This window comes from Tachypleus tridentatus, chromosome 13, assembly GCF_004210375.1.
Source record: "Tachypleus tridentatus isolate NWPU-2018 chromosome 13, ASM421037v1, whole genome shotgun sequence".
NCBI lineage: Eukaryota > Metazoa > Arthropoda > Merostomata > Xiphosura > Limulidae > Tachypleus > Tachypleus tridentatus.
The window spans coordinates 223,509,535-223,528,589 of record NC_134837.1 but is presented as its reverse complement, the minus strand read 5'-3'; the positions used below and the strand labels follow the sequence as shown (position 1 = coordinate 223,528,589).

Sequence of the window (19,055 nt, the reverse complement as noted above, 5' to 3'; positions counted from 1 at the left end):
ATTCAAAGTACAATAAATAAATTGCAAATAATTTTTGTTGTACAGACTCATAATCATTATTCTAACATACTGTAGAAATGTCACAACACTCTGTCAATATAATTAGTGACACATGTCACTATAATTAGTGAATATTTAAATATTAGCATGTCAGTAAGACAGTGATATGTTACAGAATTATCTTGGTACTAACATATGCTACATTAATATGATCAGTAATGTGCACCTGACATGCTATCCTACTATGTGCTGATGCATTATTCCACTACTAGGATGGTAAGTAAATTTTATCACAGACAATAGCTATTTTTCTTCTTTTTAGTAAAATGTTCCACCTTTTGGACTTCAACTTGATCACTAAGTTTGTTTTTGATAAATTGGTGAATATGTCATGTCTAAGCAGCTGACAGGTTGTTTATATTTTTGGACATTTTTCTCTACTTTTGTGTTTTAATACAAGGCAAACATTTTTCATATACAAACCTATTAACTTCACTGAATATACCTTCTTGTGATATCAGCTTCTCAATTTCTTGTTTGCATCTATTTCAACATTATCATATTGATTTCTTAAACAGATATTGAACTAAAGAATGTCTTGTACAATATTTCCTTTCTTAACAGTAACAAACTTTGCATTATATTTTTTATTCTCAGAGTACCATATCCATCATTGTTATAGATTATAAATTTATTTAGAGCTATTATCATCAAACCATAATCAGTGGTATCTTCTTTCTTGGATTCATTTTCACTTGAAATATGAACCACACAAAGACATCTTTTTTAGTAAGAGTCTCATTAAAATAAAAATTAAATTCAAGTCTAGGTTATGCTTGTATAGATATATACATCTGTGGCATAGGCAAAACCTTGTAAATGTAAGCAAAATCACTGTGTAGTTAGTTGATTTTCCCAAATATTTTGTTGATAAATGCCTACCTAAAATATCTCAGGTTCTACACTTATAGTAAACAAAATCAAAGTTGTATGAAATACTAAAGAATGATTACTTAGCATGATAGAATGCCTTTAAATTAGACTCAACTATCAATCAGTGTTGAGTCTTTTCCTAATTTGTTGTGTATTTGCATCAGAAGAGTCACAGAAAAGCTCCCCAATACCATTAAAAACCAGCTGCAACTAGTATGTATTAACAAAACAAGTGATTTTTGTTTGATCAGAAGTTATAACATGTTTTTGGAAGAGTAATGATGTCATTATTATCTTTATTTAGACATCTTTTATCAATAGAAAGATGTGTCAGACGAGTCCTCACTATAAGATTGCCTGGATGCTACTATTATTCATGGTAAATTATAAATTAAATATTGTTATTTAAACAACAATCCTTAAATATGAATTATCTTTGACATTTGATTTGATGGGTGAGTAAAGTAATATTCCATTGCATTTTTTGAAGTTTCATTAATAGTATTCATTAAAATGCTAAATATATTCCTTTTTTTTCTTCTTTTTTTACTTATAAGGATTAGTTTCCATAATCTTGATTTAAGATTAACTTAAGTCTCCTAAGCAAGCTGAATCTCATGATGTACTACTCAAACTTGTTACTATTTTTACAGTAAATAACAGTATGCAATTTGGAATCACATTCTTATTATATTTTCCATGGTCACATTACAAGCTTCAGTAACCAACACAAGAACTTACTATAAGAAATAACGTAAAATGATATTATTATTTAGTTTGTTTGTTCTTTAATTCATAAAAATGAAAGGCAATTTTAGAGGTTCAAAATGAAACTGTTCCTTCTTTTATTGTTTTGCTCTTAAAATAGTTTACTGGGTAGAAAATGAAGCAAATAAAAATTTCTTAGCAAATCAAAATAAAAAACTTAAGTCTTTTAATTTTACACTAGTAATGATAAAGAAGAAACTATGTACAATGTTGGTAAATTATGACAATATTTATCTTCCAATACATCAACAAGTTTAACTAAATCCTTAAATAGTAAATTAAGAGTCTAAGACCAATATTGTCATTCAAGTTAAACAAAATGCAAACTACTGTGCTAAGTGAAACTTATGCATGTAAAACAGTCATTTACATGCTAATGATTAACTTACTATTCAGTTCTGTTTTTCTTAATATAGAATATTGACAATATTTAATATCTGCATTTATAAATATGTGTAAATGGTTGAAAATATTAATTATTATTATGTTTCAAAAATGAACAGCTGCACAGCAATGCTTTAACAAATGCACATAAATGCTTATGATTCAGCCAAATCATTATATGACCTTAATAACCTGCTTATGTGAAAGTAAATAAGGTTGATAAGCATTTTCACACATCAAAATTTTCTTGAAGAATGTCTTTTTGTTCTTTCAATTACTATACATTCAAGAGTGGTGTCATACATGGATAACAAGGATAGTTGTCTTAGGCCCAAGTTACTAGAGGATTTAGGCCTAGATTAATTTCTGTTTCTTTTCTCTAATTATAGAAAAAAGTCTCAAATACACAGACATGTTGTTATCAAACAATGAGAGTAGAAGTACATTTGAAACAGTAATAGTGTTAATAACAGACAATACAAAATATATATATATATGTATATATATCCATAACAAAAATTTATTTTTTCCTCTTTTACATGAGCTAGTAATCATTGGAAGAAAAAATGACATAAAAGAACTTATGATGAATAAGTAAACTTAAATAACTAGAAAATGGATGACACCAACATGTTTATTATATTTGAACCATGGTGAACGTTTGTCTTATTCACTTTTTTTTTTATACAAGTAAAGAAAGTTTTGTAAAAATGAGAATAAAAATAATTAAAAGGGTTTTGACAAGGAAAATCCTGTCAAGGTACACTTACTGGATTTAGAAGGGTAGCCCCAGACCCCAACATTCCTGGTTGCAGACCTGACTATATGTCTATCATAAAACTAAACATGAAGTACTCATCTATGATAGTTATTACTCAATCTTATCACTACAGAAGTGTGTAACTCACCAGAATGCAAATGAAATAAAAACTTACTGATAGATAAAAGAGAATAATTCTTCTGCCTGATGGTGGGCATGTACTTTTGAGCCTGTTGATGTGACATTAGTTTGACAGAATTGATAGCAACAAAAACAGCAATATTGTATAGACAGTCAAAGTATCTTCTGCCTTTCACTGATCCATCAGAATACCCACATTCCTGATGAGTCTGTAACAAGAGATAATGTACTTTGATTAAAAAATAACAAAAACTATACAGGTGTGAGCTATGCTTCCAAATTAAAATGTTTCAGCCATGTACCCTAGAAATAAAAAAACTGCATAGCTTGGGTAGCTAATAAATTACCTGAAAAATTTGTACACTTAGTTAACATGTTAAACTGTACTTGGAAATAAGCCTTTAGCTTCTATACAAGTAGATGAATGTGTTGATTAAAAATAGTAAAGCTTATTGTTGAAAAAAAATTGTATTTAACAGTGTAATTCTTTCAACAATAAGCTTCACAATTTAACCTGTCAAATATACACTATAAGATTTGATTACAATTTATTACTTAAGCCATTTTGAGCTTTGTACTGTCAGTTATGGTTACATTTTTTAATAAAATGTTCCTGAAGAAGCTGTAAAGCAAAACACTGAGTGTTATAATATCATTTATTTTTAGTATTAGCCTGAACTCCTGTCTTTTCTCTAACTAAGAGGAATAGTGTGGGACATCACCACTTTCCCATATTTTGACTTAGCAAAGAACAATAGTTAGGTGTTTCCTCCTTAGTCTAACTCTTATTCTGAGTTAAAGTGCTAAACCACACTTGCAATTCTTCTTCAGTTTTACAAACAAAATCTTTTAGTTGATGTTACATAAAAAACATATTCAATCTTTAGGTTAGTGCTATCACTGAGCTAAATGATTTATTTTATAAATGCAAATGCTCCTCCAGCTCTCATGCCAGTAGATGAGTCATCCCTGTTGGTTCCCATTTTTCAGATTACCTAGCTCTTGAAGGAAGAATTGTGAAGATTAGATGTTAAAGGAAACAAGTGCTATTTCATTCTTGACTTCCCTGAACCATTCAAAGTTATGTCAAAGAAATACATGACTTTCAACTTTCAATTTTAGTCACTTAAAGTTGGCCTTTTCAGTCCTGGTTCTGAGTTAATTGATATTATGGCCATTTTCAGAAAGTAGAGTAATACAAGTTTTAAAAAACTTGTAGAAAATTTTAATTATTTTTAACTTGCCAGAATGACTAATGGGTAGTTCAAACAGCAGCATTAGACACCTAAAGTTGGTGTTCCCAGTCCTGGTTTCAAGTTATTGGAGGTTACAGCCATTTTCTAATTTCAAATCAAACTAGATGTACTTTGATTCTTAAAAGGGAATCACATTGAAAAAGATCAAATTTATAAATTAGATACTTAAATTAATATCATTAAACAGCTAAATGACTTTAAGAAACTAAAAAGATTTCTAAGGTAGACAGTGTCACCATTGCTAATAACACTGACAAAGGTTATGGATAAACCTTGAGACAAAACATGTTTAAAATTGTGTCATCGTTGATAGTCGTAAAGACGGCAAGACAGTAGAATGTGGCTTATTGTAAACTGAGTTTTACACAGACAACACACTGGTGCATCAGTCCTAGATAAAAGAAAATGATGAGTTAAAAAACTGTGACTAATGCATAGTCTAGTTAGAACAACTTTCTCTTTCTGATCCTTACGGAAGCAAAACGGCCAAAGTCCAATACAGGATTTTATTTGGTCAAGCTTTGTTTTCACATTGCTCACTCCAAGTTGACAGCCAACTGGCACAGAGCGAAGCCTTGAACATGGAACCATTTTCAATGTATGGAATAAGCACAGCAGTGATAGTGCCAGAGCAGACAGATTTAATTAACTAAGGTGTCGGCAAGTCCATTCCTGTGAATACCAACATGCCCTGGTATCCATAGAAACTGGATAGAAGTAGATGTTAAAGAAAAATGGGCCAGTAAGTTTTGAATATCAACAGGAACAGAGTGAGAACTAACTTCAAGCGATTCCAGGGCAAGTATAGAACTAAGCGAGTACTTAGAATATTGCAATTTGAGTATTGCTTAGCTTCAAAGTGATCCAGGACAAGAGAAATGGCATACAGTTCAAAAGTGCACACAGAAACTGTAGAGGGAATTCTGTGCACAACAACCAAACCACAACAAGCCATGGCAGAGACCACAGAGTCACCTTATTTTGAACCATCCATATAAATTGAAATGGAAGGATGGTTCAAAAGATGTTCAGTATCTTCTTTTCTCAGATGACTTAAAGATAAGTCACATTTGGCAACTGTAAGAAGCCATTGTGGGATGGGCTGACCAGTGGATACAGCAATGTTATCCAAGGACAAACCCAATTCATCTAACTGCACCTGGATACAAAGGCAAAAACAAGCAATGGCAGATCATCTGTTCTGAAAAAGTGTGGCCCATTGAGGAAGGAAAACACAACCCCAGGTGGGATGCTGTGGTAAAGATCAAAGTTTCGAAGCATACAGCAAAGACAGTTGCAAACAGCAGAGGTGTAGAGGAGGTTCATGAGACTCTGTGTATAAGCTCCGAACTGGGGAAGTGCAAAAAGCCCTAGTGCAAAGCCAAAAACCTTGATGATGAATGGGTTCCAGCATTTTCAAAGCCGAGGCCATAGACCAGTGATCCATAAGCTAGTTTCAATTGAATAAGAGCACGATATATCTTTAGCATATAACATCGATCCACTCCCAAAGTGGTGAAAGAAAGGACACAGAGGATGTTCAGTGCTCTTGTAACTTTGACTCATAAATGCTTGATGTATGGAATAAAAAGTCAGCTTATGGTCAAAGATAAGCCCCAACAACTTTGTGTCAGGGACAACAGGTAGCATAACTTCACCAATACGGAGTTCAGGATCAGGGTGAATACCCCGTTGGCAGCAAAAGCGCATGCAAACTGTTTTAGAGAGAAAGAAGTTAAAGCCGTTTGCTGTGGTCCACTTCAGTAAATAACTGAGGGCAGTCTGTAACTCCCACTCAATAAACTTCATGTTTGATGACTGACATGAGATGTAAAAGTTGTCGACATAGAGCCTGTTTGCAACAGTAAGGAGTTGTTCAGAGAGAGCATTAATCTTTATACTGAAATGTGTGACACTCCAAACACAGCCCTGAGAGAGTCCAAGATCCTGTAAAAAAAAACAAGAAAGTATCAAACCCACATAAACTTAGAATCACCTGTCCATTAAAGAATTTTTTAATAAAAATGAGCAAATGACCAAGTAACCTACAAAATGCCATAACTTCATGTTGGATACTAAGACTTTTCAATGTCAAAGAATATTGATACAAGATGGATTGATAAAGGCTTCTCTGTTTGATGTTTCAAGTCGAATCAGGTGGTCCATGGTGGAAAGCTGTCATTGGAACCCACACTGTTGGTGAGAGAAGGTTGTTTGATTCCAGGAACTAAACAAGATGAGCACTAACCATCCTCTCTAAGGTCTTACAGAGACAGCTTGTCAAAGCAACTTAATGGTGATTTAAAGGAATCTTGGGATCCTTCCCAGGCTTAGAGAAAGGTAGGAAAATAGCCCAGCACCAAGCATCAGAAAAAACATTCTCCTGCCAGATCCAGTTGAAAACAATCAAAAGAACAGCAAGAGAAGCAGGATATATATGGAGCAGCATTTCATAGTGTACATCATCAGGTCTAGCTGATGTATTGCCAGACCAATGAAAAGCCAGTTTGAGTTCCACCAGTGTAAAGGAACAGTTACAGCCATAGAGACAATCAGCTCAAAAGGAAAGAGGTGATCACTCTGCTTGAGTCTTCATGGCTAAGAAGGTGGAGGATGAAGCAGAAGTGCTAGATACCTGGCAAAAGTTTTCACCCAGAGTATCAGCAATGCTCCAGGTATCAACTACTTCCTGGCCATCAGAGAGCAAGATCGATAGAGAGACAGAATTATATTGCCCACTGACCTTTTGAATCTTGTCCCAAATGACTTTGGAACTGATGATAAAAGATATGCTGGTTGTGAGCTTTATCCAAGATTCCTTCTGACTTTGACATTTTATCCACCTACAAAAAGTATCCCAGGACTGTTTTTAAGACTTCCGTGCCATGTGGCAGACAGGATACCACCATGGACGAGGATATCATAGAAAACATGTATAGGTTTTCGGAATACATTGAGCAGCTGCCTGTAAAGTACAGTCAGTTACTGCTGCCACACAGTCATCTATTGATGGCTTACAGACAATGGCAGGATCAAGTTCTGTAAGAACAGAGAAAGAGGGCCAGTTTGTTTGATCCAGCTTCCATCAGGGCACAGAAGTTAGGTGGCAATGATCACAGCCAGTCTCTCTAAAAATTACAAGTAAATGATCACTGCCTCATAGGTTATTGTCAACCCTCCTCCATGAGAAGTAGGAGAAAACTGAGAGATCAGTAGCAGTAAAGGACTGACTAGGTGCATGAAAATATGTATAAGAACCAGTACTGAAAAGAAAAATGTTGTGATCAGAGAGCATACTCTCAATGGAGCGACCCCTCCCATCAATATCAGTACTTCCCCAGAGGAGATGATATCCATTAAAGTTCCCCAGGATTAAAAAGGAAGACAGCAAGTGTTCAATGAGAGCTTCAAGGGCTGATTGATCATAGGTCTCTCCAGGCAACAGGCAGAGAGAACAAACAGTGATCATATGACCTAAGGAAACACAAATGGCTACAGCCTCCAAGGGTGTGTTGAGTGGCAAAGACAGGGTGGGCACATGCTAATCAACCAACAGTGCCACCCCTCCATGTACTCACTCATCCATCACATAGCCTGTTATTTCTGTTGAAAGAAAACTGCCAAAATGTGAGTGTATCGGCAGGTTTCAGAAATGTTTCCTGTAAGGAAAGACATAGAAGATGGAAGAAAGCAATCAGTGCTTTGATGTCATTCAGATTAGAATGTAAACCTCGACAGTTCCATTGTATCAAGGTGGCCATTTTTTTTTATGTGTAGATGAATTGGGTGTAGAGCCCTTCTGTTTATCACCATATCTTTTTTCTTTATTGTTTTTATTCAAGGGAGGTCTGTCAAACTCCATGGATTTTGTCCTGGGTCAATTGGGCAGGTCTTTGTTTTTGGAAGAGGATTCCAGCAATTGAGGACATAAATGAGTGATCACTTAGCATCTTGGAGAGGAAAAAGAAGTTGTACCTGAGGAAATGGCCATACCCAGAACCAAAAGAAGTGAATCTTTGGGTGTACTGGAATGAACGTTAGGGACAGAAATGGGTGTTGATGTCAAATCATCAACTTTTGTAACCATGGAGGTCAAAAGACTTTTCATGTGGTGTGAAAATGGTTCTTTTGAAGGCACAGAGAGATCCATCTGCACTCCCACTGTAGTAGTGGAATGAAGTGCAGCAGCATACGTCTGAGATAATGTAGTGGACAGCAACTTTCGAGCCTCAAGGTAAGTAATGTTTTGAATTGTCTGTAAAGGCTGCACCTCTTTTTCTTCCAACAATTTAGGGCAAGAACAAAAGTAGGACAAGCAAGAGCCATTGCAATTGATGCAATGAGAGTCCATTTCAAATTCATACATGTCATGGTCCTTGCTACCTCAATGAGCACAAGTAAAGGAACCATGACAAGATGTCTTCTAGTGACCGAACTGCACACACTGGAAAAATCGGAAAGGGTTTGGAATATATGGCCTTACCTCGCAATTATGATGACCTGCATTGACAGTGTCAAGTGGACACAGTGATCTAAATGTTATCGTGGCTTTTGGGAGTGCAGATACACCTCACAGCAAAAACTTCTTGGGTGGAGAATCTCTGACTCTGAGATGACCCTCTCAACAAAAACTCTTCATGACACATTCAAAGTAGCATGAGGCATAACCTCAATAAGCATATCCCCAATCTCCTTTGAATGTAAGAGGAGTTCACTGTGCTGAAATGTGGATGTATCCACCAATATGTCACCAGAGTGAAGCTTTTTGACTGACTTTGGAAAGCCAGCAAGTCCCTTCTGAATGAAAAAGAGAGACAATTGCCCTAAAGGTTTGTCTGAATAAACCTCATGCTGGACTACTGATAACAGATGTTGAAGTCATCAACATAGAGACTGCTTACAACTGTAGGGGAGAGTTGTCCACTGATGGGTACATTTCATGCTGGTAGGCATCAAGGTCCTTGCCATTTCAACAAGCACATATTGTGATGTCCTTGAGTGACAGAACTACTGACTATGGAAACATCTGAGAGAATTCAGAATATATGGCCATACCTTGCAATTTAGATAACCTGCCTTGATGGTGGAAGGTGGACGTGGTGATGTAAATATCAAAATTAAAACACTCGTTGACATCACAATTCCACCATTGCAAGTGAGGATACACCTCACTATAGAAACTCTTTGTATGGAGAAACCAGTGAGGATCTCTGACTTGGAGATGTTCTTCAAATCCCTCTCAACAATAACTCCTCATGAAATTGAAAGTTGCATGGGGAGTAACCTCAATTGGTATTTCTCCAATGGCCTTTGAATGCAAGAGGAGTTCACTGTAATTTGGAGTCTATGTTTTCACCAAGATGTTCCCAGAACGCAGTTTTCTGATTAACTCAGGTGAGCCAGCAAGCCTCTCTAGTCCCTTCTGAATAAAAAAGGGAGACATTTGCCCTAAAGAGTTGTCTGATAAAAAATGTAATATCAGAAAATGAGGTACAGGTTTTGAAGAAGTTGTAGATTACTGTTCAGAGTCTTCAAGATGCAGTCATTTACCTATGGTGTGTCTATTTACTACTTTTATTTTGAGTTTGGGGATCCATAATGAAGAAAGAATATTTTGGTGCCCCCCTGACCCTACCCACCATAGATCCCTATGAGGGGACACACTACAATGTCAAACAAGGACATTGCAGCAATGTCAGAGTTTCATGAGCACTATACCCGAACACCAGCATCAGAAACAATGTCCACAACAACTGTTGACAACATTCAACACTGATACTCGGTTCACCTAAGACCAAATGACCCTGGAGGAGCTGCCCTTCTGCAGGAATTCAAGTTCAAAGTGGTGTATTAGCATTGGACCCCTCAACCACCAGGATCCTCTTCTTCCTTTCACACGTCACCACACATGGCAAACATGTGGGCAGATGTTTAAATCCTAGAGAAGGTAAAGTGAAAGAACAGAACCTTCTCTGGGAGATTCCTTTACCAATGTACAGGAATTCACACCAAGGGGTCTTGGGGTGAAAAGAACAGTCTGAAGTCTGAAAACAAAATCAACATATATGGAAAGTATCCAAGTCAAAAATATCAGAATGATGTATCCCACAAGCAAGAAGAAACAAAAGAGAAAAATCACACAGGAAATTGGTTCAAATAAATGACATTTAATTTTAAAAAGGAAATGAAGGTAAAACAAAACAGCATTGAAAAACATAAAAAGCATAAAACCAATGTTGATATCTAGTCTACAATGTCAAGAGAGAAACCACAGTAAGAAAAGTTATAAAAAACTTTCTGTAGCATAATGGCAATTATCATAACCTGCCAGGAAGACTAACAGGTAAGTACAAGAACCACTGTCAGTTCACCTGAAGTTGGCCTTTCCAGTCCTGGTGTTGAGTAATTTAATGTTACAGCCATTTTCCAATTTCAAATCAAACTAAAGAGATTGTGGCTCTTAAAAGGGAACCACAATTAAAAAGGTGTAATGAATAAATATAAAACACTTAAATGACATTAAAAAGAAAAATGGCCGTTAAGAAACTAAAAACTTCATCAAGGTAGACAGTGTCACTGTCACCAATAACACTGTCTAATGTGATGGGCAAACCTTGGGATAGAACATGTTTAAAATAGTGCCGTCGTTGAGAGTCATAATGATGGCAAGAAAGTAAAATGTGGCTTACAGTGATCTGAGTGTTACACAAACTACACACTGGTGCATCAGTTGCAGATAAAAGAAAACGAGTTAAAAAAATGTGACCAATGCGTAGTCTTTAGAACAACTTCCTCCTTCCAAACCTTATGAAAGCTAGATGGCCAAACTCCAATATAAGGTTTTATTTGGAAAAGCTTGTTGTCACATTGCTCACTCCAAGTCGATTGCCAGCTGGCACAGAGCTAAGCCCTGAATACAGGACCATAGCCCATGTATGGAATAGGCACAGTGGTGATAGTGCAAGAGCAGATAGATTTAGCTGCCGTGTCTGCAAGCTCATTCCTGGTATCCAGAAAAACTGGATAGAAGTAGATGTTAATGAGAAATGGGCCAGTTGGTTTTGAATATCAGTGAGAACAGGGTATGAACCAATGTGAAGCGATTACAGGGCCAGTAGAGAACTAAGCTAGTCAGTATAAATAGTGCAGTTGAAGTACTACTTAGCTTCAATATGATCCAGAGCAAGAAAAATGGTGTACAGTTCCGTAGTGAGCACAGAAGTTGTAGAGGGGATTCTGTGTGCAACCACCGAACCGCAACAAACCATGGCAGAGTCCACAAAGTCACCTGATTTGGAACCATCCGTATAAATTGGAATGGAAAGATTGTTCAAAAGATGTTCAGTAAATAAAAGACGGTACTTCCAATCGGGAGTATCTGCCTTTCTCAGATGACGTAAAGAAAGGTCACATTTGGGGACTGTAAAAAGCCATGGTGGGATGGACTGACCAGTGGATTCTGCAATGTTATCCAAGGATAAACCCAATTCATCCAATTGCACTTGGATGCGAAAACCAAAAGGAGCAATGGCAGATCGTCTGTTCTGAAAAAGCATGGCCCACCGAGGAAGGAAAGCACATCCCCAGGTGGGATGCTTTGGTAAGGAATAAAATTTCAAGGAATATAGTAAAGACAGATGCAAATGGCAAAGGTGCAGAGAAGGTTCATGAGATTCTACGTATAAGCTTTGAACTGGGGAGGTGCAGAAAGCCATAGTGCAGAGTTGAAGTCCTTGATGATGAATGGGGTCCAGCATCTTTAAGGACGAAGGTCTGGCAGAGTTATAGACCAGTGTTCCATAGTCGAGTTTTGATCAAATAAGAATACGATATATTTTTAAATATAAAACATCAATCCGCTCCCCCACTGCTGGTAGAGAGGACACAGAGGATGTTCAGTGCTCTTGTACATTTGGCCCATGGCTGCTTAATGAGCAGTATAAAGGTCAGTTTATGGTCAAAAATAAGCCCCAAGAACTTGGTCTCTGGGACCACAAGCAGCAAAACTTCACTGATACAGAGTTCAGGACCAGGGTGAATACCCCGTTGGCAGCAAAAGTGCATGCAAATGGTTTTAAAGAGAGAGAAATTAAAGCCATTTGCTGTGGTCCACTTCAGTACACGATCGAGGGCAGTTTGTAGTTGCCGTTCAATATATCTCATGTTCGACGATTGACATGAGATGTAAAAGTCATCGACATAGAGCCCATTTGTAACAGTGAGAGGGAGTTGTTCAGTGATGGTATTAATCTTGATACTGAAAAATGTGACACTCAAAACATAGCCCTGAGGGACTCCAAGTTCCTGTAGAAAAGAACGGGAAAGTGTCGAACCCACACGAATTTGGAATCTTCTGTCCATTAAAAAATTTTTAATAAAAATGGGTAAATGGCCATGCAACCCATATGTATGGAGGTCATGCAAAATACCATACCTCCATGTTGTGTCATAAGCCTTCTCAATGTCAAAGAATATTGACACAAGATGTTGTTGTTTGAGAAAGGCTTCTCTGATTGACATTTCAAGTCTAATTAGGTGGTCCATGGTGGAGTGAGGTCCATGGTGGAGTGATGTCGTCGGAACCCACACTGAGTGGGCGAGAGGAGGTTGTTTGATTCGAGGAACCAAACAAGACAAGCATTAACCATCCTCTTTAAGGTCTTACAGAGACAGCTTGTCAAAGCAATTGAACAGTAGTTTTAAGGAATCTTGGGATCTTTCCCAAGCTTAGAGAAAGGTAAGATGATAGCCTGGTGCCAGGCAATAGGAAAAAAATTCTCCTGCCAGATCCGGTTAAAAACAATGAGAAGAATATCAAAAGAAGCAGGAAAGAAATGGCACAGCATGTCATAGTGCACATCATCTGGTCCAACAGATGTACTGCCAGACCAATGAAGGACCAGTTTCAGTTCCACCAGTGAAAAGGAACCATTCTAGTCAGAAATAGTCAGTTCAAAAGGAAAGAGGTGAATGCTCTGCCCAAGTCTTGATGGCCATGAAGGTGGAGGAACAAACAGAAGTTCTAGATACCCAGCAAAAGCTTTCACCTAAAGTATCGGGGATGCTCCAGACATCAGCCACTTCTTGGCCATCAGAGAGTATGATCGAGAGGAGAGCAGAATTGTAGTGCCCACTGACCTATCGAACCCTGTTCCATACGACATTGGAACTGGTCGTAGAAGATATGCCAGTTGTGAACTTAATCCAAGATTCCTTCTGGCTTTGACGTCTTACCCACCTAGCATGTGCACGGGCCCACTGGAAAGTGATGGGGTTTGAAAGTGTGGGATATCTATGGAAAGTATCCCAGGCCCGTTTTTGAGCCTTCCATGCCATGTTGCAGGCAGGATTCCAACACAGACGAGGATATAGTGGAACACGTGTCGAGGTTTTAGGAATACATAGAGCAGCTGCTTGTATAATACAGTCAGTTTCTGCTGCCACACAGTTGTCTATTGATGGCTGACAGATGATGGCAGGATCAAGTTCTGTGAAATTAGTGAAAGTGAACCAGTCTGCCTGATCCAGCTTCCACTGGGGCACGCAGGTAGGGTGCCATCAACCAAGGCCACTCTGTCAAAAGTATAGGAAAATGATCACTGCCTCGTGGATTATTGTCAACCTTCCATGAAAAATGAAGAGGAGCAAACCAAGAGATCAATAGCAGTAAAGGACTGACTAGGTGTGTGAAAATAAGTGGAAGAACCAGTATTGAAAAGAGAAAGGTTGTGATCAGAGAGCATATGCTCTATAGAGCAACCCCTCATATCAATACCAGCACTTCCCCAGAGGGGATGGTGTCTGTTAAAATCCCCCAGAATTAGAAAGGGAAACAGCAACTGTTCATCAAGGTCTGATTGATCATCTGTCTCTCCAGGTAACAGATAGAGAGAACAAACAGTGATGGTATGAAGCAAGGAAACATGGATGGCTACGGCCTCCTAGGTTGTGTTGAGTGACAAAGACAGGGTGGGCACATGCTGATCAACCAATATTGCCACCCCTCCATGTACTTGTCCATCACATAACCTGTCATTTCTGTACAGAGAAAACTGCCAAAAGGTGACTGTATCAGCAGGTTTTAGAAATGTTTCTTGTAAGGAAAGATATATAGAATGGTAGGAGGCAATCAGTGTTTTGATATAATCCAGATTATGACGTAAACCTCGACAGTTCCATTGTATGTAGGTGGCCATTTTTAATGATGTGTAGGCAAATTGGCTGCAGAACCCTACTGTTTACAACCATGTCTTTTTTCCTTACTGTCCTTATTCAGGGGGTGTTTATTGACCTCCTTGCATCCTGCCCTGGGTCGATTGGGCAGGTCTTTGTTGTTGGAAGAGGATTCCATAGACTGAGGATGCGAATGAATGATTGTTTTGCAACTTAGGGTGGGAGAAAAAGATGTATCTGAAGAAATGCCTGTACCTGGAACCAAAGAATGTGGATCTTGGGGTTTGTTGGAACGTATGGGAGGAACAGAGATGGGTGTAGAAGTTGATTTATCAACTTTTTTAACCATGGAGGTGAGAAAAGGCTTTTCATTTGTTTTGAGAATGATTCTCTTGGAGGCACAGAGAGATCTGTCTGCACTCCCACTGTAGCTGTGGAATGAAGTACAGCAGCATATGTCTGAGATGAAGTGGTGGACAGCAATTTACAAGCCTCAGGATAAGTAATGTTATGAGTCATTTTCAAATGCTGCACCTCTTTTTCCTCCAACCATTTAGGGCAAGAATTAAAGTAGGAAGGGTGAGAACCATTGCAGTTGACACAATGTGGGTCCGTTTCACACTCATAGGCATCGTGGTCCTTGCCACCACAACGAGCACATGTCAGGAAACCATGGCGTGACGTCTTTGAGTGGCTGAACCTCTGACATTGGAAACATCAGAGAAGGTTTGGAATGTATGGCCGTACCTTGCAATTTAGATAACCTACCATGATCGTGGCAAGTGCACGTGGTGATGTGAATCTCAAAATGTGGATATTTGTCGGCAGTGCAATTCCATCTTTGCGAGTGGAGATGCGCCTCACTGCAGAAACTCCTTGAGTGGAGAAACCAGCAAGAATCTCTGACTCAGGGATGTCCTTCAAATCCTTCTCAACAATAACTCTTCGTGATGAATTCAAGGTAGCATGAGGGGTAATCTCAATAGGTACATCCCCAATAGCCTTTGAATTCAAGAGGAGTTCACTGTGTTGGAATGTGGATGTTTCAACCAATATGTCTCCAGATCGAAGCTTACTGACTTTGGAGAGCCAGCAAGTCCCTCCAGTCCCTTCTAAATAAAAAAGGGGAACATTTGCCCTAAAGGTTTTTCTGAAAGAGAATGCAGGATGAGAAAATGAGGTACAACTGGTGGTACAGACGTTGAAGATTACTGATCAGAGTCTTCCAGATGTGGTCATTTACCTATTGACTGTTTTTTTCACTATTGTATTTAATATTTTTGTAGTAGGATCCATAGGAAAAAAAGAAAATTTTGGTGCCCACTGACCCCACCCACCATGGAGCCCTACGAAGGGACGCACTACAATGTCATGCAAGGACATTGCAGTAACACCAGAGTTTTGTGAGCACTATACTCAAACACCAGCATCAGACACAATGTCCACAACACCCATTGAGAACTTCCAACACTGGTACTTGGTTGACTCTAGCCCAAGTGGATCAGCTGATTGACCCAAGGGGGCCACCCAAAGGCTGCCCGTCTACAGGAATTCAAGGCCAAAGTGGTGTGTTAGGGTTGGACCCCTCAACCACCAGGATCCTCTCCTCCACTTCACGGGTCACCACACATGGCAAACATGTGGGTGAATGTTTAGATCCCACAGGAGGTAACCAGAAAGAACAGAACCTTCCCCTGGGAGGTCCCCTCACCACGTACAGGAATCCATACCGAGGGGCAGATGAAAAGGAAATTACATGACAAATAGTTGGGCAATCTGAAAAATAGGGCATAACAAATGGATCAGAATCAATAAATCATCCACCTGTATTGATAAATAGCTACCCCACCAGAAAAAACAAATAAACCTGTCCATACTGTATGCAACTAAGCAAAGGGGTACACATAAAGAAGAAAATGTGAAACATTGTGATGAAAATGACAATAGTAGTTCTTATGAGAAATCCTCTAAGACATAAAGGTTTTCTCTAAAGTGAATATACATGTGGAAAATGTGGAAGAAATAACATTCCATAGGAACAAAGCTCAGGGGTGGTTCCAGAAACAACTGATTGCAGGGCCCAATAATGGTTTATCTCTTATAAGAAGAGGCCACAGAATAAAAAATTATTCTAAAGGTCTGCATAAAGGGTACGTTCTCAAATGAAGTTCCCTGAGATAAATAGAGGGTGTCTAACTCCAGAAAATAAATAATCCCCTGTAGCATACCTCAGAACCAAAACAAGTGAGAGTGGCATTAGCTGAATAAGAAAACAGGGCAGTAAGAAGAGATTACTGCAAACCCACACCAGTAAAACTGTCAGGATAGCAATGCATAGCCCCACAAAAGAGTAAAAATGTTGGACAAACAAGCTGAGAAAATGAGGAAGCAAAAAATGAATAGTAGATTGAAGGTGAAAACAGAATAAAATATTCAAACTGGAAGAAGAGTGTCAAGAATAAGAACATGACAGGTAAACCTCTTTTTATGAGCTTACAATACTCTACTTAGTATATTTTTTTAGCTAACTTGTTCATTCACCAATGTGTTTACTGTGGCATGTTTGAACTGGTCCCATTTAACTACACATAAGAAGGATTAAATCCTATTAAATGCCTTTATACTACATATTTTTGCTAAAACACTTTATTGAGGATTAAACAACATATTGACCAAAGCTACCTAAATATTTCTTTATTTATATCCCAATATTTCACTTTGAAAATCTGAGCATTTTGACACACATTTTCTTCTTTTTCAAGCACATCTTTGAATCTTTTCTGAATAGAATAAATTGCTCCTGACAAAAATACTCAGACTTTTAACCAAAATGTCAATTATGCTTTCAACTTTTTGTCCTCTTTCTAGTGACAAAAACTCTCAAGGTAACTCTAAGTTTGTTAGGTCAATCCTTGCAATGTGTTTAATTTCAGTTTTTCTTCACATTGAGCCACATACACAATTTCTTTCTCCAAAGAAAAATATCTCTAATATCAACACATAATACTGCTGTCTTGAATATCAATAAACAAAGCCACATTCAAATATTCAGCAATTAATTTCACAAACTCTGCAAAACCTTTATCAGAAGAATACCTTAATGTAATATTAGCATGCTGAGATCTACCATACCTTTTTAAAAGCTGAAGATCACCAGTGAAAGCTTTATATGACTGAGCACATTTTGTAATTTTGAATGCAGTCACAAATCTTTTGAATGTCAGTTATTTGTTGGCTTCATATAGTTTTGAAGTCACGTTAACTTTAGGCTGCTTTTCAGGTTGAGCAATTTTTGCAACTTCACATTGCCTGTGCATATCACTAGGATAACTGATTAATGGATTTTGATAAGCTGTAGCTTCATAGTTGTTATTTTCCTCATGAAAACATTACTGTTGCTTCACATAACAACCTGATTGTAATATGTGAAATGATAGGAACACCATTTTTTATTCTGTTCAGTTTCAAGCCATAATCTGTCCATCTTTCAGTTGGTCTGAAACTTTTGTTCTCTTTTACTGACCTCATAATCTATTCAACTAACTTGTTCTTTGAGATTTTTGCAGATGTGGACATGAATTTTGCTCCAGAAATAACCTCAGACTCAGCTGAAATCGATGAACTATACTGGATAGATACAGTTAAACATGTTGTACTGTAGATAATATTAAATTCAAAACTTAAACAATATAGACTACATATTGCACCAAAGCAAAATTGGCTTATATTATGAATGTGATAGAAGACTACTATTAGATCTATAAATAAAATATCTTTTCATATTAACAAAAGAATGGGAAGTTTAAGTTCCTACTTCACACTAACACTTGTACTATTTATTTCAAAAGACATATGTAGTGGCAAGTCTCTCTCCATAAATTTCCCCTCTATAATTTTATATTAGTTATTTGATAACTGTCTTAGACATTCACAATATTTCTATCTATACCTTCTTGGTCTTCTTTACTGTCACAAGAATTAGGATCAACTAACTTCACTTGCCTTCGTAACTGTACTTGCTGCCTATCTGTGTTCTACATCATAGTAGAGCAAATACTAAAATTACAATCTGTAGTAATATATATTTCTTAAATTATACAGTTTCTTAGAAAGGTTTGAAGTGATTATTTATATTACATACACTTTAAAGGAAATTGATTGTTTATTTTGACCCACTAATAACATATATATATATATATATCTGATAAAATGATATAATTATTTATTTATATCTGCTTTTCAATCAAAACAGACTTAAAAACAATCTCAAGATTACCACACTTTTAAATTGTGACTCCAACAACTAAAGATAGCCACCTACATAGCATGTTTTCATGCTCTGCAAAACTGTATATATTTATCTCTTTAGAAGGAATAATGATAAGTTTTTGAACAACATGAAAGACATTTGAAACATACAGTCATTATAATTTGGATAAACTTCATACAGGTGAGAGATACCAAAATTGTAATTTCCTGTATATTTATAGGAAATAGGCAATAACTCAGCAATTTCCCATATGCAATATGTATTTTTTGTGAAAATTTTGTTAAAAATTATAATTATCCTTTATGCAAAGAATGGCATTATAATCAAGTATTTTTACTAAAAATATTTTACTTATTTAATGTAGTTACTT

General features: G+C 37.2%; 1 protein-coding gene across 4 annotated transcripts in view; it reads right to left on the bottom strand.

The window, feature by feature from the left end:
* LOC143237900 (ubiquitin carboxyl-terminal hydrolase CYLD-like) overlaps positions 1 to 19,055 on the bottom strand; it is a 150,666-nt gene that overhangs the window by 114,504 nt on the left and 17,107 nt on the right. For 3 of the 4 annotated variants that reach the window (XR_013020324.1, XM_076477615.1, XM_076477616.1), the window contains exon 3: positions 3,021 to 3,195. Coding sequence is in view for 3 of the 4 variants with exons in the window: in XM_076477615.1 (XP_076333730.1) it covers positions 3,021 to 3,195 (175 nt within the window). In the remaining variant the exon portion in view is untranslated. Of the gene's footprint in view, positions 1 to 3,020; positions 3,196 to 18,364; positions 18,430 to 19,055 lie in introns of those variants that run through there. The other variant, XM_076477617.1, reaches the window with a different exon arrangement.